Raw genomic sequence first — 22,355 nt, 5'->3', positions numbered from 1 at the left:
ACAGTGCTTCCAGTATACGAGTAATCTTATACTGATGTGCAAGTTATGAATGTCCAACTCGAAATTAAATAAGAACTGTTGAAGTCTCACAAGCCTGAAGTACAACATTAGGCTACAAAACACTAAACTGTCTCTGGAACAGTTACTGTTTATTTAATGATGACCTGTGTCTCTATTAAATCATGCAGTGCAGTTACTGACTGGTTGTTCATATGACAATGTATAATTAAAGATACACAAGTTTTGTTGTAATAAGTGGGATTTTAGAAAATAATAAATGAATTTATGAAATATGCCATCACAAAGAAACACCAGAGGCACAGCCTCTCTCACCACACACCTTCTCCCTCTCGTCAACATCCCCACTTCTGAGCTTGTCTGAGAAAATGGAGGAACTAGTGTATGCTGGAAGAAAGCTCTCCCACTCCATTGCTGCGAGCCCCCAGATACCAACCAAAAAACGCCAGTCCCCTCTACCACAAAAGCCTGCAGGCCCAGCTCACCCTCCCCCTCCCTCTGAGAGAGCTCTCCGGCCACTGCCACAACGCAAGGGCACACATCGTCCTTCTTCTGTTCTCGGTGAACAACAAACAACTGATAACAGCTCTCAGTGATACGTGTCGGGTTCCCGCTACGGTAGCAGCAACACTCACAAATGTTTACAGAACCAGCGGGAACCTGCTGTGCCAGTTGTTTTTTTCTATATCTGTTATGTTAAGTGATAGGAAGACTAAGGCCTTCCCAAGACGTATGGCAAACTGATCTAATCTGTCGCCTATTAGACGTCAATCTGACATTGCTGTGGGGCCAAAAACAGATACTGTCAATTTAGGACTTTTAAACATCCGCTCACCAAAAAACAAGTCATTTTTAGTCAATGACCTCATCACCACAATAACCTGGACTTTATGTTTCTAAATGAGACTTGGTTAGATAACAGCTGCAGTGCAACAGTCCTCATTGAATCACCCCCTCCAAACTCTAAAGATGTCTTTCAATTAGACATTTTTGGCCGATATTAGCCTTTCACCGATATATCGGTATCGGCGTATATTTTACCGATATGCGCCAATATGAAAACTTTTTTTCAGAACATATAATGCAGAAAATAATGCTTTAGAATTGGTGTCATAGCGTAGTTTGTCCAGCAGAGTGCGCTCCGACTCAGAGTTTGTTTACAGAGCTGAGCTGACGGTGGCTCTGCAGACAGGGCGGAGTTAAACTGTGCCTCGGTAAGTTAACTAGTTTGTGAAATACATACTGGAAACTTAAACAATGACCCCATTATTTTCCCTTTTAAATATAACTAATATAACATTAACCCTGTCCCTGACAACCATGTCACTCATGTCTGTTTGCTGTTAGCCAGCTATAGTAACAGACTGAAAGGTAAACATCAGAGCATCTTTTTGCAGTTCAGCAGACAACGGTGCGGTGGTGGATTGTGTCTGTTGAGTGTTGATTTCATGCTATGTTGTTACGTAGTTGGTGAGACACAATGCTGGAAAGTAAAATAAACAATGTCCGTCTTTTACACTCCGTGACAACGAGCTTATAGCTAACTAGCTAATCACATAGCTACTTTCAGTAACTACGTTTCCATCCAAGGATTTTTTGCGAAAAACGTTTAAGCGCATCAAAATAAAGCTGATGGAAACGCATATTATCGCTAAAATTTCACAAGTGTCGACATAATATTTTTCCGTTTAACTCCAGCGTCATAAATGTCGATACTTCAAATGTCACGAAAAACTGGTTTGGAAACACTTTTTGTCGAGAAAATGGGCATTAACGCAAAAATGTTGTGTCACATGACAGAACTGACCTCAATCATTAGCCTGTGTTAATCATGACGACAAGGTATACATCAATAAAAGCCAATTTATTGTATGTGATTATGGATTGATCTGAACGGCATAAAGATCCGATCACTGCCATCATGACACTTCCAGGAGTGCCAACACAAATATCTCGTATCAAGACATGCACATTGACAAGTGCACGGGGAACAAATGAATGGCCACTGTTTGCGATTAATTTAATTTGCGGTAGACATCCGTTTATTTATTAAAGTTGCTTTTACACACCATTCAAAATAATAGACGGCAGTGACGGAATTAGCCCACAATACAAAAAACATAATTTCTGTGCACAAAGATGTTTTAAATTAAAAAACAATTACACAATACTAGGAGAAAAGCATCAGTGTGCTTTTTTGGAACACTAACAGCCCAATAATATTAAATTATTGTTTATACATTTGAAAAAATGCCAGCAAAATTCCCTGTATTAAATTAAATAAATTACCAAATGAAAAACGCATTAAATTAAAAAAATAAATTACCAAATGAAAAAAATATATATTTTTAGACCTATATATGCCTTTTCTTTACACAAACTTAAATTAGCCGTACCCTGTTCTATAGACAAATAAAGTCGGCTGAATGACATTTTCTACACTTCAAGACTATAAACTATCAGAACTATTTGTCCAATGCGGAGTTCACTTTCAGAAAACGAGCTTTTGAACCTTTTAAAACGTTTTAAAATTTTTTACTTCAGATCGCATTTGCTGAGCTTCTTCAGAAAATGTAAATTGCATTATGACGCTAAATTTAATTTTAGATGGCAATCAAGTTCAGTTGGTCGTTAAAAGTTGTGGGACAAATATACGGGACATAATGCAGTTGAGATGGCAATGCTTTAGATTAGATGATTATTCAAAATAGCCTATTGAATATCAGGAATTTATCAAATATAAACCCTGATATTACACCACATCAATTATTCTTTAATAGCTGTGCACACAGCATATACATATATCGATGGATGGTCCTTATACTAAGACTGAAAATTTCCCCACTACTTGGTGCAGGTTGCCAACTTGAACAGGGCCATGATGATTCACTTTTGGGTCAGAACCGGTGGCAATCTGTGATAGGCGCAACATCAGGACCAATATTACAGTCCTATCAGAAGGGCAACTGCTCCCTTTTGATTGCAATTCCTCGTCTTCTGATTACATTTATTTGTGAAATTAAAATGACAGTAAGTTGGCTAACTTCAATGAATTGTCTCAATACTCTCCACATTTTACCAAAACTTCGGAAGGAAAAATTAGGGACATCTGGGAGGCGAATTAACGATAAACACACATTTCTGTATGGAAACGGCTTAAGGGAACATTTCTGTTGTGATAAACCAAAACTTATGCTACAAAGTGTTTTAGGCATGGTGTCATCACGCACACCATTTGTATCGATAAAAGGCCATTTGAATGGAAACAGGCAGAAGACGGCAAATTTCGCAAAACATTTTTTATGCATTTTCACTTTGTCGATAACAAGACACCACGAGAAGTGGATGGAAACTAGGCTATTGTTGTCAGCTGAGTGGAAGCTAATGAGTAAACATGTGTTCACCAAACTGTTTTGTTCAGGATTCACAGTTTGGTACCCCCTTCAACCGAACAATTCCAGTCGTGTTATTCAGAAAATGTCATATTTAAAAGTCTGGTTTTCCACCTTTGAAAGTTTCCCCTGAACTTGTATAGCAGAATACGGTGCAACACCACTGCTTATCTGTTTATCTTGACTCAGCAGTATTAATATAGTTAGCATTTGACTGATACTAAACAGTAATACTGATGTTTATTTAGCTATTTATTTTATTTTATTTTTATTTATACTTTATTTTAATTGTCAGCATTTGACTGATACTAAACAGTACTGTTTATTAAGCTATTTATTGTATTTTTATTAATTCTTTATTTTCTCAGTGTTCATTTCTAGAATTTGTTGACAATGTATAATAATAATGTCAAATATTCTTTGATAAAAAATATTTGTTTAAGAAATCAGCCTTCTGAGTACCTTTGCATAATCATATCGGTGCAAAATCGGTGAAAAATCCACATAGAAAAGGTCTGTTTTCATTCCAGCTCAAAAATGTAATATATCGATCACCATATCGGTAATCGGTGAATTTTCCCTCTCTAAAATCGGTATCGGTCTCAAAAATCCCGTATCGGTCGGGATCTACTTTCGATGCAAGTGTCACCTGGTCAGTGTTTCCCATTAATAACCTAGACTGTGGTGGCCTGCCACAGTTTCACAATGAACCAAAAATATTTTTATACTTCTCATAATAACATAAAAGATCTCTAACGTTTTGTTAGAGACACAACTGCTGTTCACGCGCATGCTCACACACACACACACACACACACCAATTATCTAACGTTACCGTTATTACCAGCGGCTCTGACAACGTAACTGTTTTCAGCATCTGAGGAGCAAGTTCAACACAGGTAACCACTTTTGCTTAATTTCTTTGATGGCTCACGGGGCTTGACATTAACACTTGGCAGTGGTGGCTCAGTAGTTCAGGCTCTGGGTTACTGATCAGAAGGCTGGGGGTTCAAGCCCCAGCACTGCCAAGATGCCACTGTTGGGCCCTTGAGCAAAGCCCTTGACCCTATCTGCTCCAGGGGTGCTGTGTCATGGCTGACCCTGCACTCTGACCCCTGCTTAGCTGGGATATGTGAAAAAAGGAATTTCACTGTATATGTGCAAATGTGTGATAAATTAAATTAAAAAAAGCTTGTCTGGGACAAGTGGATTTTTGAAGGGGCAAGTGAAAGAGAATTTTATTTGATCGACCGGACAAGCAGACTGATTAAAACTTCATTAACAACAAAAATAACCAGCTATATTTGTCATAGCCTAGGCCTGTGTCACTTATTAGAAAGTTTATATTCTTATTCTGCTGTTGAAAGTAATCCAGAGCATGTCATTTTATAATTCACTAGCGATCTAGTAACAGCTGCGCCATGTTTGATTGACAGGTGGCATATGTGTGTGTGCTGAACATGCGCATGTTCCAAAAATGCTCACGCTCTTGTGCGCCTGAACAGTCAAATACATTTAAAAATTCCACCAAAATGCCTGTCTTGGTGAGGTATTCATGTAAACACAGAGAGTGATGTGTTAAGTGAACGTAAACAGAGAGAGAAAAAGCGGATTTGTATTAAAATGTCTGACTTGTGAGTATAAATGTAAGCTATATAGACCTGCTGCCTTCTAGTGTGTCATTATAATAATCAAACAATAATAACAAGAAAACGAGAAAACACTCACTGCTCTTGACTGTGTAACTTTAGTAGCTTTAAAAAGTATTAATGTATTATAATCACACAATGAAGACCAGTAGTAGTTTCATGTTGCACTTGAAGACTTGAAACTGCTGTTAAAAACAAAAAAAGCACAGAATTTTCTTAATTTGTATTTTTTGTTCTATTATTTTTTATCTATTTCTATTCATTGCTGTTTTTTATTGTTATTTTCTTACTAGTCTTGAATAATTACTTAAGAACTTGATTATTCCATAATTAACATATAAGTTAGTTTTACTATTTGTTGTGGTTTTGAAACTGGTATTAAGAATCATCAAATTTCACTACCAGCTACTGAGATTTTGGTATTGTGATAATGTATAGCCTACATTGTACATGGTAGATCTTGCTGCAATAACATGATGAAAAAGTAGATCTCATTCCATAGAACTAAGAGCATATCTGCTGTTAATGGTGGCGATGGAGGCTTTTCTTTATTTGACTACCATATAATCATACGTAACATTAAATAATTATCATATGACAATAGCCTCCTCCCCTACCCAGTGCAGTTTACATTTCTGTCGCAGAGAATTGAGTTGATTGCATAGTACACTAATAGGTTGGGCATCGGTCATAATTGTACAAAAATATACCACATAATCTTTGACATGTTACTTGAGCATCATGTCCGTTTTTTCTCTCCGGACGAGTAACTTTTTTTACTCAGACAAGTGAATGACCAATTTACTTGTCCAGAGGACAAGCACATGACAATGCTTAATGTCGAGCCCTGGCTCAAATGTATGCTCTAATCGATTTTGTGTTTTGACCATTTGTGAACTGCATTAAACTCTGTCTCGTTTACCATGTGGGTGTGACTTTTTTGCTGTGTCATCACCATTCATATTTATACAACCAATGTATTTATGATTAAATTACTACTAGAGCACAAAATTGTTTACAAGAGCACAATGTTCTTCATGGATCTGGCCCCTTAATTTCGCTCTAAAAGTGCACCAGATTGATGCATTTTACTTTAAAATGTACAAAATTTTCTTATGTCCCTGCACCCCCCTAGAGGGTCTGAGGTCTCACAAAATCCTGTGGGAAACACTGCTTGGTGATTACATGACCTTTGAATATCTAAATATTGGACTAAAAGGTGCTCCACGCATTCTATTTATAATTATTTACAGGCCTCCAAAATACTCTCCTGGCTTTGTTGATGATTTTACAGAACTGTTATAAACAACTTCCTCTGAATTTAACTGTTTTGATATTACTGGGGATTTCAACATTCATATAGATAATCCTGAACATATCACTGCCAAAGAACTCATAACAGTCTTAAACATTTGATCTGACTCAGCATGTAGATGGACCCACACACAAGTGGACACACTCTTGATCTGCTCATTAGTAAGGGTCTGAACATTTCATCCACTATTATTAAGGATGTCGCACTATCTGACCCTTTCTGTATTTTCTTTGAAATATTGATTTCTCCTGCCACTTTAGTTAGATCTGTCTCTGTCAACGAGGTAGGGGAAGTGACTCAATTAAGCCCAAATACCATATAAGACCACTTACTGTTTTATTTTGAAATATAAAAAAGACAAAAAAATGTGGTTACAGAGGAAATGCACATACTTGTAGGTATCATTTTACTTTTTATTTGGAGCCAATCAAATGTTTCCTTCTTGAGTTATTTGGGAACATGTGCTACCCCTTTTTTTAATAACCTCAAAAAAAGCAGTTTTTCTGGAGTGAGATGAACAAACCAGACGAGGAATTATAAAAAATTTAAAATTAAGAGATTAATAAATCAAATGACACTTTATATTATTTTTCTTTGTATTTAACAGCAATACTTTGTATTTGAAAAGAAAATGAATAAAAACTGCTGATAACCACATTAAATGAAAATATTTAAGAAGCTTCTTGACCTCAAACAAGATTTAGTACTCTGTCTGTAATTATAATCCAGAAATATAACTTTGTTTTCATGTGGGCTTATACGAACATTGCCTTTGAAAATCCTGTTTGCTCATAGCTTTAAAGCAGAAGAATTATTTGATTTGTTTAAACAACAATAACAAACATGCTCTACATTGTAAAATATCGTGTTTTTTATTTATGTGTCTACCTTGACTCTACTTTAAATTATTTTGGTTTATTTTCCACTGACACCTATTGTTGCTAATAAGCTCACTGAGCAAATAACCCATTGAACCTCATATTAAACAGAATTCCTTATTAACTCTACTTACTGAATCTATTTTCATTACAGGGAGAAAATGAATAGGCAAAAAAATTAATTATAAGGACTGTCAGATTCAGAAATTAAATATTTCATTTACTGGTTATGATGTAATTTTTCATAATAAAACCTGATGTGTTTATTCAGTAAAATGTGAATAATTTAAATTTGTTAAATCATATTGGGCTTATTAAGAACACATGTTGGCTTAAATGGTATACATGTTCCTTTATAAGCCCACTCCAGACTTTTCATATTTGCAGTTAAATAAACTAACTTAATTTTGTCAGGTTTATGACAAAACATAAGTGTTTAGATGAGAGATTAATCTTCGATTTAATACTCACTTTATTCTAAGGCTGTTAACATTTCTATGAGAAAACATGTAAAACTTGGATTTAGGTGGGCTTAACTGGGTCACTTCCCCCTATACAGTATAAATGAGAATTCTAGTGTGCAATTTATCAAGGCTATATCTATGACACCGAGTATATCGACAGACTGTTAATGTTCTCCTCGATAACTTTAACACAAAAGTAAAAAATGCTATTGATGGCATTGCTCCTGTAAAGGTCAGGATGATTACTGGCAGGCGTAAAGCACCTTGGAGTAACAGAACAGCAGTGCAAAACATGAAAAGAAAATGCGGGAAAGGAGAACGAATGTGGCAGAAAACACAACTTGAAGTCTATTATAATATAAATAAAGACATCCTTCATGCTTTCAATTTGGAACTAGGCACAGCTAGGCAGACCTTCTCAAACATCATTAACAGCAATATAAACAACACCCGCACTCTTTTTGCTACTGCAGAGAGATTAACAAACCCCCCAACACAGGTTCCCTGTGAAATGCTCTCTGACAGCAAATGTAACGAGTTTGCATCTTTTTGTATGAAGAAGATCAATGATATTAGAATGGCGATCAGCGCATTGTCATGTTGCACTGAGGTCAGACAGCACCCACCATAAAAATTCAAATTAATCACTATGTCTGAGTTTGAGACAATTGATGCCAAAACCCTGGAAGAAACAGTACAGCATCTTAAAACGTCAACCTGCTGTCCTGACACACTCCCCACATAATTTTTCTAAAATGCGTTTAATTGTCTGGAAAAAGATCTGTTAGAAATAGTAAATGTGTCACTCCTTTCAGGCACGTTTCCGAAGTCCCTGAAAACTGCTGTTGTCAAGCCTCTTCTTAAAAAGAGCAATCTAGACAACTCGATATTGAACAACTACAGACCAATTTCAAGTCTTGCTTTCATAGACAAAATCATTGAAAAGGCTGTTTTCAATCAGCTGAACAAATTCTTAATCTTGAATGTTTACTTAGGAACATTTCCAGTCTGGTTTCTGACCGCATCATAGCACAGAGACGGCACTGTGACGAGGAGGAGGGTGTACGCCTGGCGCTGAGTTGCCCAATCAGCGGGAGAGAGATAAAGGAGGAGCCGGGGACGCTAGAAAGAGAGAGACAGACGCACGTGGCCACTGTGTGTGTGGGGGTCAATTTATTATGTTTCAGTTCAGCATTTGTGTTTGATTAAAGTCTTGTTATTGTTCATTCGGTTCCCGCTTCCTCCTTTCCCGAACCTTGTTACACTGGTGCCGAAACCCGGGAAGGGAGGAAGAGCATGCTGTCCGGGAGAACTCATCGCTGCCATCCACCAGGGAGGCAGACGAGCTAACTGCTGTCTGCCAAGAAGCGGAGGAGCCGTTACCGTCCGCCAGTTTAGTTCAACGTTTGTGTTTGATTAAAGTCTTGTTAATTGTTAATTTGGTTCCCACTTCCTACTTTTCCAAACCTTGTTACAGGGACTCATAAGATCCTTAATGATATTCGGATAAATACTGATTCAGGCAAAATTTCAGTGCTGGTATTATTAGATCTCAGTGCTGCTTTTGACACTGTTGACCACAACATTTGCCTAGACAGATTGGAAAACTGGGTAGGGCTCTCTGGGACGGTCCTCAGCTGGTTCAGGTCATATCTAGAAGGGAGGGGTTATTATGTGAACATAGGCAACTATGAATCTGAGAGGATATCCATGACGTGTGGAGTCCCACAAGGCTCAATTCTTGCACTGCTCCTGTTCAACTTGTATATGCTCCCACTAGGCCAAATTATGAAAAAGAACCAAATTGCATACCATAACTATGCAGATGACACCCAGATCTATCTAGCCCTATTGCCAAACGACTACAGCCCCATAGACTCTCTATGCCAGTGCACTGACAAAATTAACAGTTGGATGAGCCAAAAATTCCTTCAGTTAAACAATGACAAGAGAGAGATCATTGTATTTGGCAACAAAGGCAAAATTCCAAAGGTGAACACATACCTTGACTCCAAGGGACTAAAGACAAAAAAATCAAATACGGAATCTTGGTGTAATTTGAGTCAGACCTTAGTTTTAGTAGTCATATCAAAGCAATAACTAAATCAGCCTACTATCATCTCAAAAACATAGCCAGTTGTTTATTAGATGTTTTGTATCCAGTCAAGACTTATAGAAAATTGTTCATGCATTCAACACCAGTAGGGTGGACTACTGCAATGGACTCCTCACCAGCCTTCCCAAAAAGAAAATTAGACACCTGCAGCTCATTCAGAATGCTGCTGCCAGGATTCTCACCTGAACAAAAAAATCTGAGCATATTACTCCAGTCCTCAGGTCTTTACACTGGCTTCCAGTTACATTTAGAATTGATTTTAAAGTACTATTACTCGTTTATAAATCGCTCGATTGCCTAGGACCTAAATACATTTCAGATATGCTTTTGAATATAAACCTAACAGTCCTCTCAGATCATTAGAATCAAGACAGACATACAGAGGGTTCACTCAAAACAAGGTGAGACAGGGTTTAGCTATTATGCCACCCGCAGCTGGAACCAGCTTCCAGAAGAGGTCAGATATGCTCCAACAGTAGCCACATTCAAGTCCAGACTGAAAACACATCTGTTTAACTGTGCATTTATTCACTGAGCACGGTGCTGCACTTACTGATTGAACTGCATCATTTTATTTCTGTATCCTTTTTTATTCATTTGAATCATTTTTACTTAAAGCACTAATGCACTTTGAATTGCCATTGTGAATGAAATATAAATGCTATATATATATAAACTTGCCTTACTTTGCATTGCCTTGCCTAGTGTAATATGATTGTCATTACTGTAATGCGGGAAAAAATTATTAAATGTTATTTACATGGTTAAGTATCCACATCATGGTATTACTCCCTTACGTTAAGATTGATTTACATTTTAAAAAATCATTATATCTCAGTATTTTACAGTTATGGATTAAAACTCAAAAGTGCAACGTACTTGTAGCAATCCATTCAGCGTCGACGCATTATAGTAATGAGACATTTGGGGGAAAATGTGCCTAAGTGTTATGAAAATAATGCCCCAATGCAAAATAAATAAATAAATAAATAAAACTTAATGGTCCTTAATAATATGCTTATTTTCTCCACACAAGATATCATACATACAGTATATCCTTCTAACCTTGGGGTGAAATGTGACCTGGACATGTTTCCGTGAGATCCCCCACTATGTGTTTTCTTTTCTCAATCATTCTCTATGTGTTAAATAACGTTCGGGACAGTACACTCTACACAAACGCCTTCTGAGACCGAATAAAACTTATGGACACACTTACTGTATGTTTGAGCTGTTCCAGTACACGGCGTGCCGGTTGTTCCCGTGGACCGGGCGCAAGTTCGTCCAGACGAGCGCGAGGAGATACAGGGAAACCGCCGCGAGCGCCATTATAATATTCCCGCGTTCTCGCGCACCCGACGCCCGTTGAGTCTCTTCACCTTCTTCTGTCCCCCAGTCCCACGTTAAACGAACAGTACTTTACAACATTCCTGCGACTCAGCAAGCAGACAGACGGTCGCAAAGCGTTTATATCGCGAAGCCGTGCCACAGTGTGGTGAGTTTTTAGTCACAGAGCTTTGCGCATTCCCGAATGTAACTCCATAACAGAGAGACGCTCATCCAAGGCATCCTGTCGGAATTCACCAAAACAAGTTACAAAATAATTCCGTTATTAACTAAAATAGTCTATAAGAATACAAAAATGTCGACGAGCAAAAGCAGTGGTCTCTTTGGTTAGGTTACGTGTGGTCGACAGGAGAAAAAAGACACAAAAACGACTCAAAAAGTGCAGAGAACGATACACAACAGCGAGTGAACTTGTGTGAGCTTCTCCCTCATCCCTCTATGCTTTTAGTTGCGCTTTTTGACGAAGCGCAGACATTATGTCAAACAGTAATCAGAAAAGTAAGGCAACCTTGGGCGTCTTCACAAACACTCGTTCTCTCTTCAGCCACCCGCCACAGTGTGTGATTGACAGGTTGCAGTTGCCCTGTTAGCGGCCACGCCCACGCCTCCCACTCACCCGATAAAGCATGTTTTATTTATTTTTTATTTTTATTTATTTATTAACCTGTTTAGTAAACGTTAATTATTCGGCATTATCGTAAAACTTTTTTTTAAAGTCACTGAAAGATGAATGTGCACCAAAAATAGAGTTTGATTGGATGCACGTCCTGTTTTCTCCTTCCTTTAAACGTTGATAAGCTTACAGTATTTACTTTGAATCAACTGATTCCATACCATATGAATAATTGGTTTGTTTATTCTCTTTCCTTTTTGCTTATATCGCCTCTAGTCATTCCCTGTATCATTTTTTCCCTCTGTCATTTATTCTTCTTTGCATTCTCCCTCCTTCAATCCTTGCTCCCCTTCTCTTTTGTTTTTGTCAGGGAAGCTGCCTCTCTTGTGTCCCCTCCAGGCATGTTGCTGTGGTGACTGCAGTAAAGGGGATGAGAGAGAGAGAGAGAGAGAGAGAGAGAGAGAGAGAGAGAGAGAGAGAGAGAGAGAGAGAGAAATTGAGAGAGAGAAAGACTATCACTTCTTTAACTGGCTGTATCTACCGTCCTTGCACTTGTCTGTCTGTGCATAGGCCTACTATGCCATGTCAATTGCCGCTCTTGTCAATCAAATTTTTTTCTCTATCTCTCCAGAGTCCATATCTCATCCAGTATGTTTCTCTTGTAGTACCCCATACCTTTGTATCACAAGATTCTCAAGTCATCTTTCTGTCCCAAAATCAAGTGTCACACAGTCAAATATGTGTGTATGAGGCACAACTGTTCTGTCCCATCACAAAGGGTGCATAGGGTACATCGATACATCACTTCATAGGAAGTGTACAGAGAAACTGACTCAACAGTCATTGTGCACCACATGCTGCAAAATTGGCTAAAATAAATGCAATGAAGGAGTTTGTGAGGGTCTGCCTTTTAATTCACCTCAGGTGGGTATAAAGTGCAAGAGATTTTACCTATTCAGCCATTATTGTACTTATTACATAATTTTTAAGTTGATGCATATTAAACATAATGACAAATAACGGAAACACATTTGTTGTCATATTAATTATTGCAACAGTCATTTATCATTGAATTTTTTTGGTTTATATTTATTTACGAGAGTAAATTATGTTATCATATCCCAAAACTTTCAATTTGTGCAACTCAAGTGTTGTCTGTGTTGATGACTATGCAGTGCATTCCAAAATTAACACATTTTGTCAAGTGGAGTAAACTTCTACAGATATCCCCTGCTTAGTGTATATGGAGCAGTGAACACTGAATAGGGACCTTTGAATGCAGCTAGAGTTTATTTCTGTGCCGCTGTATGCCATCAGTACATCAGCATTTCATATGTGTTTGCTGTGTGCAGGTCATATCATGTGTCTTTTATGTCTTCATGTGTCTCCTGCAATCAGATGCATCTGGCTCCACTTTTGAGTGATGGGGAAGTGCTGATGTGCACATTGTGGCTCAGGCGTTGCTAGGCAGCGGGATGCATTAGTAAAACTAGGCTGTTTCTGTTTGCTTTCGTGTATTGGTTGTGATTAATTCATGAGTAGGCCTGCTATGGGCACATTGATTATCCAGATAATCCATTATCATCAATCTGACTCGCTGCAGTCATGTATCCTTGTTTGGTGTTTAATTGCTTTTCCCAAGGTTTTTATTCACAGGGCATGCAAGATCACACGAAGATGGGCGAGTTCTATTCTCCCCCTTCTGTTAGCTGTCCCTCATCCATCACTTTTTCCATGTCAACTAATTAATTCATCTTTCCTTATTCTTCCCCTGCTGTCTGCTATCACACATCAGTCTGGACATTTCAATCTCAAGCACACATTTTATTTACTTATTATTATTAAATTTGACTTATTGTTGCAATTTCAAGTCGGTTTTATATCCAACAGACTCAAACGCATAAGAGTAAAATGAGTTTACAAAAGTGCATTCAGTTGCGAGAGATGTTGCTCAGTATGTACTTTATTTTTTCTAATGCTTACATTTCAGCCACAAACACCTTGACCTGCAGCTAAACTAGCTTACATTTCCATGGAACATATCTTTTGACTGTGGATGAATTAACAATTGTGTTTTAAGGTCTAAGTGATAAGATAATAAAAATCTATGAAAAGCATGTTTCCTTGAACTTGTTAATTGATATTACTATCAGATAATACTGATGCCCATCGAAAAAATTGTTTTGACTAAAAAAAGATATGACTAAAATTAGCAAAAGTAGAAAAGAAAAGCTCTGTATAGTTTATCTATTATAGTGCATTATACGCCGCTGCCTGGAATACTCTATTTTGATTGGTCAATCGCACCATCCAGCGTTCTGAATAAGGACCGTACTTCCGGGGATAAATACCAGTACATTCATACATTAATGCCATGTTCCCTTCTAAATGCCTTTGGAGTAAGGCATAGGGATGATCACTTTCCCGAAATTCATTTTACAGTTAGAGAACTGCGCAGCCTGAACAGAGATCAAAAGTGAGTCATAATATACTGTAGGGAGCATTCAGTTCACTTGCACTGAGCTGCCCTGGGAACTGTCCATGGTCCTGAATTTTCCCATGTTTTCCATGGTGCTGAACCTAGTGATGACTTTTAAAGTATGTTGTTTAGGATAGTATGCAGATACCCTATATGGACAAAAGCACTTGAACACCTAAAAACCACACCCATATGTTCTTGTACAACATTTAATTTAAAAACCATTGGCGTAATTAGGGAGTTGGTTCTCACTTTGCTGCTGTAACAGCTTCCACTCTGCTGGGAAGTCTAATGGAAAGTTATTCAATGCAACTGAAGAGGCTATATAGAGAACGGTTTGTTCTCTCTTGCTCTTGTTCTGTCTCTCTTTTGCTCTCTTTCTGCATGTTCAGGGTTATATAAACTTATTCAACTGAACTGACATAACCACCCCACCAACTATGTTGCATTCACTCCACTTTCTCTGTCTGCACTTGCCAAACCTGAATTAGCAAATGTCTGCATGCATGTGCATACATCTTAATGTGTAAATGTGCACACTCCAACAAAAGTCCAAGTGTGTGTTTGTGCGTGTCTGAGAGGGTGTATCAGTAAGGCGAGCAGGTCTGAACTCCAGGTGGGACTCTGCTTTTGTACCCTTGAGCATCTACTTAACCTGATTCGCTCCAGTGCCTCCCCAGCTGTACTAATGGCTAATGTGATTGTGGAAACATAGGCCTTAGATAAAGGCATCTGCCAGGCAAATCGCTGGCAATATTTTGTCGTGTCATGACTTAAAGGCTGATTTAGAGTGAGAAAGGAAGGGGGAAGAAAATGAGAAGAAGAAAGATGTACAGAGACATACAAAATTTAATTACAAAGATAGATGGCAAAAGAGAGGAGAAAGGAAAAGGTAGAAGGGAAGAGAGAAGGAACAGACAGGGACAATCAGGAAATATCAGAAACAAATAAGATAAAGAGGAGGAACAAACAAATAGATAATGAAAGTCAAAACAGAGGCAGTTTTGCTATTAACTGACTAAAGAAGAGGAGGAAGTAGGGCAATAGAAAATGTAAATTTTAATGGTCAGAAAGTACAAAGGCATAAGCTGGAAAGGCCAAGAATAAATGCACTTGTGTGGAGTATATTTTTTACAGTTTTCAATAGTGAAAGTCAAAGCAAAACAGATAAGAGGGGTAGATTTGACATTTGCTTGAATTTGTCCTCTATGTATACTGTTCCCTTTAATTGCAGAGTTCTCAAACACATTTTGATGAGGACTGTATTTGACTGGATGCTGAGTAAATTCTTCCTTTACTTCAAACACATGTGAGACTCAAACTAGTAATAGTTCTTCCAAAAATGAAACCTTTGTCATAATTTTACCCTCAAGTCATTCCAAACCCGTATGACTTTCTTTGTTATGTGGAACACAGAATGAGTCATTATAATGAAAATCCCTCTCTGTCTTTTCATTACAATGTCAGTGGATAGTACCTCACTTTAAAGCTTTAAAAATGACCCAAAGTATCCTTAAAGTGACATGAGATGTTTGGGTGAATTGTTTCTTTAAAAAAAATAATAATAATTACTATAATATACAGTAATAGCAGTTTTGCAATTTAATATCTTACTTTTGAATATCTTTCAATAGATACAGCTGCTAAACTGTATCGCTAACTTCCTAACTGTTTTGTAGTCATTTGAAATTATCTTGTTCCTTGTATTGGTATCTTGTTCCCTTTTCCATGCCCTAATTGTTGGCACATGTTGCTTGTTTAGCTAATTAGTGTACTGTATATCCCTAGTGTTTGCCATAGGTCATTGTCACTTTTTGAATGTTCACCTACTGTGTTGGTGGCAGACAGTAACACTTAATGAATCTGAGTCTGGACTGTCAGGGGCACATTAACACCTGGGTTTACATGGGCTGATGCCCAGGGGCCCACAACTCCCATTGGGGCCCCTCTCTTGGCATCCACCACCCAATTGTCCCCCGTAGACGTTCACGGGATTTAAATGCTTTCAGCGGGAGACGCTGTTGTAAACACGGAGACGGTGCACAACCATGAAAGCCATCCGTGTAGCTCATGTTCATAGAACAACAGCCCCCCATTAGAACACACTGCAATGCTGGAAACTGGAGCTCACACGTGCCCATACTTAACGTTCAACAACATTTGCAGCTTTTGCAACATTTGCAGTTTGACCTACCATCGCCAAATTCACAGTGCAATCAGTCTGGTCTGGACCTAATTGATGGTACTCCGTTTATTGTTTGTATCTGTCGATACTACTGACTCTATAAAATTTGGTAGAATTCTACACCATTTCTGAGACTATTGCAAACTCAAAGTAACCAACACTTCAAATCAGCTTTATTACTGACCCCGTTCCACCTGGTATTAAGATGCATTTTTTGGTGATCGGATCACATGTGGTCAGCGCTAAACACAGGACTAAACGGGGTCTAAAATGGTATGTTATCAAATCACAAAAACCACATATGTATGTGGTCAAAAACGCATCTGAATGCATCACATTTGATGTATAAAACAAGAGTTTAAACTTTGCTGGTTACAAGCAGTTTAAAAGGAAATAACCATATGATCTGAAAAATAAAAAAAAGCGTATATATACACAAGCATGAGAACTTCACGGATCTTCTTCAGTGTGTCTAATATGAACATGCACAGACACTTATGAGAAGCACGAACATCTGCAGCTTAGGTTTATTCAACTAATCCACTAAAATAAATGGTCAATTCTGCTCGAAATGTTGATTTTGTGCTTAGATTAAATTCCATTCACCAGGCCATGTCTTTTTCCCAGCTTCTCTCTAAAGCCACTGAGAGATTGGTTGTATACAGCACAGAGAAGATGCACAATCAACATACGGGTCAATAACTGACCCCAAAACAGCCATCTCCACTGACCAAGCTGCAACCAGACCAATCGATTAAGGAAGTAATTAAGTAAGACTCCCAATGAATCTATGGGTGGTCTTCCATTATTTTGTTGTTCCTGGTATGTTTTTGTCTTCCTCTTCAACTCTCTCATTATCTCTTACACTGAGTTTGCTTCTTTTTGCCTGCTTTGATCATATAAGCTATGTAGTCCTGAAGGATTTAATGACATTTGTGTTTGGCCTTGTCTAAGCCAGAAGTCTGGCATGACTTTGCTGAGCTTGGCTCAGTGTTTAGTCAGAGATGAGTTTGAGGGTGACTGATGACTCTCGCTGATTGATAAGGTCATGTTAATGGACTGCTATGCACTAACGTTGATTTGGCCACTCAGGAAGATGTGAAGACTTCAAGGAAAACGTCCTCAGCTGACGTAGGCAGGGTTGGATACAAGTAACGGGAATACGTATTTAAAATACAAAATATAAGAAACTGTATTCCACTACAGTTACAGTTTGAATCATTGGTATTTAGAATACAGTTACATTCAAAAAGTATTTTGATTACTGAAGAGATTACTTTGCATTTTATTGTCATTTGTTTCATTTAATATTTAGTCCTTTCAGATGGAAAACATGTATACATATAAATGATGTGATCCAAAGTGCATTTGAACAGCGGTGAAACACTTTCTTATGATGTGTTACATTCATACGAGCAGACAGAGAAGTAAGTTTGAAGTAAGTTTGGAGCACAAGAAATAGAAATAAACCTTGTGTAAATTGTCAGCTTTACGCTAAGCTAAAATGCTATTTCTAGCCATTTTACATGCACATTACCAGGCATGATCATATTTTTTTATCAAGAAAATTCACATTAGATCATAATTTCTTTTTTCTAGTAAAACCTTTGATATTAGGGCAAAAATCGTATTCTTGATAATAATTGTATTGTTTTCCTGTAAAAATATCAAAAAAATCCTCAAAGATAAATTTGATTGATCTTGTTTTAGAAACAACACTGCATAAGATATTTAGGTTTTTCAGAGAATGTATTTTTAACATGTGTATTTTGTCTTACTGTACTGGCAGAGTTTTTATAGTCAAAACAAGTGAAAAAATCTACCACTGCTGAAGAAGTAATCCAAAGTATGTCGAATACGTTACTGACATTGAATAATCTAACAGAATACATTACAAATTACATTTTACAGCATGTATTCTGTAATCTGTAATGGAATACATTTCAAAAGTAACCCTCCCAACCATGGACATAGGACCAAGGATAAGTTTGCCAACTTAACAGAAATGCTTCATTTTAGCTGTTTCTTCCCGTTTATTTTTAAAAGAAAATTGGCAAAGTTTAAGCTCAAGTCAGTGTACTAGGTGAAGCTAAATAAAACCGAAGCTGCGATTGGTCCAGCGTACAATATCCTTGGGCTCTTGAAGTAATCACTGTTTTTGACATGTTTATTCCATTCTATTAACCATTCTGTTAACCATTTATTTCTGTCAAATGAGTTCAACACTAATTCTAGTGACTTGGAAAATCACTTTGAAGCCGTTTTAAATTCGACTAGTATGTGTTTGTTTAAAATATTACTTCAAACGTGTGGAACTCTGATTAGATATTATAATGACAATGTCTTACCTTTTAGTCGCCTTGAAAGCCATTCAGTTGTGTTGTATTTACAATTAAATGGGGGAAAGCGCTTAAAAAAAATGGTTTTACACCTCATATAGAGTTTCTAAGCAATTGCCAGACAGCCCAGAGGCCTTTTGAACTCTTCAGCCAATCAGCTTCAAAGCTTAGCTTGGCATTAACCAATGGAATTCTTTGCCTTTCCTTCATATTTCACTTTGGTGGATATTTTTTGCCTTCAGTTTAAATGTTAGGCCAAAGGTTCAAGATAAAATAACAGTGTCGTTGACCTTTTTTCCCTGTTGTGGTGGGATGAAGAAAGATGGTGGGAGGAAAGGGCTCCTACGCAAGAGGCAGAGGTAACACAAGGGATCAACCGCACCTGTAGGGAGAGTACACCGATTAGCCACAACATTAAAACCACCTACCTAATATTGTGTAGGTCCCCCTCATGCTGCCAAAACAGCGCCAACCCCCTTCTCACCACAGAGTGGTTATCTGAGTTACCGTAGACTTTGACAGTTCGAACCAGTCTGGTCATTCTCTGTTGACCTCTCTCATCAACAAGGCATTTCCCTCCACAGAATTGCCACTCACTGGATGTTTTTTGTTTTTGGCACCATTCTGAGTAAACTCTCCAGAAAATCCCAGGAGTTCAGCAGTTACAGAAATACTCAAACCAGCCCATCTGGCACTCATCCGTGCTTAATGCAAGGAGAGGGGGAATTCAGTGGGTGCTGATTTAGGTGGGCATAGCAGATTGTTCCCCTACTGACACAATCAGTGTGTCGGTGTATGTGTGGTCGATGAGTTGACCAGCCTCTATTATTAAAACCTTATTACCACCAAGTTACACTCTTTTTTGGACTTTTGTAGCTTAAAGTGAACATAAAACATCATTCACAGAATCACAACCCATGGGTTTGTTTAAATTTGAATTTTTTGACAGTTGGAGTTTATTTGTCAAGCCAACACTGACTTTTTTCTAACAGGTTTCATGAACAATCCCCCTTCCTCCAATTAGTTGGAAATGAGATACTCCCGCCCCAAACTGATGTCACTGGTTGAGCCAATGTTGTCAGTGGGATGCTCAAACAAGAAATGTTTTGATAACACCGTGACTGTGGTGCTATCACATTTCTGCAAAAATCAATGTAAGAGACAACAGTGTTACATGGAAATAGAAGAAAGTCGAAAAATTATGGTACACACCTTTAAAAAACTCCTCAAGCTTGTAACACTATTGATTTGTCTAGCACAGACTGCAAATCAAATGTTTAACTGCACTATATGGATATTAGATCATACTCCAGAGTTCCAGAAGATTCCTTAAGCTGCCTGGTATTTATAGCAGACTCTAGAGACTGGCGACCACCTCAGGAGTCTTCAGTCGCCAGTACATCCACCGGTGAGGCAGGTAGTGAACCAAACACTGATTCTGTTATTCAGAGCCTTGAGGCAGGAGGGTCAATGGGTCAGTCTGTGGCGTTTCATGTTGCTGTACTATTGGGGCCTTAAGGCAAGCAAATGACCTAATTAGCTGTCTGAATAATTGCCTGAAAGTCTGGTTTTAGGTCTAGCAGGGTCAGTTGTGTGTGTATATGTGTGTGGTCAGTTTGACTAAAAAGATGTAAAAATCTCTTATTCTCAGATGGGAAGATGAATGAATGAGAAAATTAATAAAACCTAGCTTGTAGTTATGCATGTTATGATGTGTCTTTATTTGCTCTCACTTACATTACATGTGTAAAACAAAGACATGAGGTGTGTCCCAAACCACACACTTCTGCACTATTCTTCGTCATTTTGTAGTGTTAGTAGTGCGAGTAGTATGTTTACACTGAAAATGCCTAAAACAAAAGTGTACTAAAAGGACCCAGATGATGCACTTTTTCAACTGTCAAAACAGAGTGTGGAATGTTGTACACTTTTTGCACTTAGGGCTTGCGGCTTGCGGAAGGGGCAGAGTTACCTGGCCGTGATTCTGGCCAGACAAAACAAATGTAAATAATGGAGAATGTGGCAACTAGCGAACCTTCAGTGAAAACAGCACCTTACATATCTAGGTTGAATGCTTTACCATCACTTCACCCTGTGTGAAAGCTATGGACTTTGTCCCAAAATCTACTGAACTGCCTTGTAAGGCAGCATCCTAACTGAAATGGAACTTCATAGGCAACCGATGTGGAATGCTCTACACAGGCAACAAGTTAAACATAAAAAAATACTTAAAAATGATCTAAAATAAATAAATAAATAATTATATATATATATATATATATATATATATATATATATATATATATATATATATATATATATATATTAAAATTACTTAAAAATAAAAATAAAATATACTTGAAAATAAAACGAATAAAATCCCTTAAATATGAAATAAAATTACTTTAAAATTACTTTAAAATAAAAATGTAAAAATAAAACAATTCAGCTTTATAAAAATAGAGCCCCTCACGTGAAGAAAACAAAAGACATAACTCATAATTTATTTAAACAGACCTTAACTTTAGCATGTTGCTAAGTTAACAGTGAAAATCTAATAAGCATATAATACATACCACACATATTGGGTAAAAATTCAATTTCTTTCAATGTGTAATTTGATTTGACTATTTTATCAATACTTTTCAGTATTAAATACATTTTCGAATGGATTATAATGTTTATTGGATTATTAAATATATTTTTAATCAACCATTTATAATCATATTTATAACTGCTTGTGATGTTCCTCATTTGTAAGTTGCTTTGAGATAGCAACAGGAGCTGCCCAACCATCCAGACCTCAGGAACCATATCAGAGTCGTGTGATGATTCACAAAAAGCCAAAACCATATTTTACAGAATCTAACACTAGTGCAAAAGCAAATGTCAGTTTTAGGCTATATGGCTGATCAAACACTGCCATAGACAGAACCACAGAAATTACTGTGTACCATGGTTACATCCTTAAATCTGCTCAGTTTTTGCATCAGAAAAGTTAGTCTGCATTCCGTTGCAGACCTGAATTTGTCTGGCGTCCTGAGCCTTGTTTCTCAAGGGAGATTTGCAAGGGAATATTTGAATCAGATTGTGACTTCAGCTGGGTCTCAAAACTTGGTCTGTAATGCCTACCTAGATACATTTGTTGGGCATTAGGCATGCTTCTGAGATGCCCCATTTTGGCCCTAGGCAGGAGGTTTTGATACCTCCTCAAAAGTTTTGATACACTTTTTTTTATATACTTTTATTTATTTATTTATTTATTTTCACATTTTAGAATAATAGTAAAGTCATCAAAACTATGGAATAACATAAATGGAACTATGGGAATTATGTTGTGACTAAACAAACTCCAAAACAAATCAAAACTGTGTTATATTTTAGCATCTTCTATTTCCCTAGAATTTGCAAAAATGTACTCTTGACATTTTCTCAACCAACTTCTTGAGGTATCACCCTGGGATGCTTTTTAAACAGTATTGAAGAAGTTCTTATCTATGTTGGGCACTTACTGGCTGCTTTTCTTTATTTGGTCCAATTCATCCATTTCAAAATCTTGT

At 37.4% G+C, this 22,355-nt stretch overlaps 1 protein-coding gene across 1 annotated transcript in view; it reads right to left on the bottom strand.

The window, feature by feature from the left end:
- The window catches only part of LOC127421015 (ephrin-A3-like), a 188,314-nt gene extending 176,938 nt beyond the window's left edge, over positions 1 to 11,376 (bottom strand). The window contains exon 1 of the mRNA XM_051663727.1: positions 11,052 to 11,376. Within this exon, the coding sequence (XP_051519687.1) occupies positions 11,052 to 11,161 (110 nt within the window). The 5' untranslated portion in view covers positions 11,162 to 11,376. The remainder of the gene's footprint in view (positions 1 to 11,051) is intronic.
- Between the last annotated feature and the right edge of the window lie 10,979 nt (positions 11,377 to 22,355).

The sequence above is a fragment of the Myxocyprinus asiaticus genome, chromosome 30, assembly GCF_019703515.2.
Source record: "Myxocyprinus asiaticus isolate MX2 ecotype Aquarium Trade chromosome 30, UBuf_Myxa_2, whole genome shotgun sequence".
Classification (NCBI taxonomy): Eukaryota; Metazoa; Chordata; class Actinopteri; order Cypriniformes; family Catostomidae; genus Myxocyprinus; species Myxocyprinus asiaticus.
This window is presented reverse-complemented; position numbering and strand designations above follow the sequence as displayed.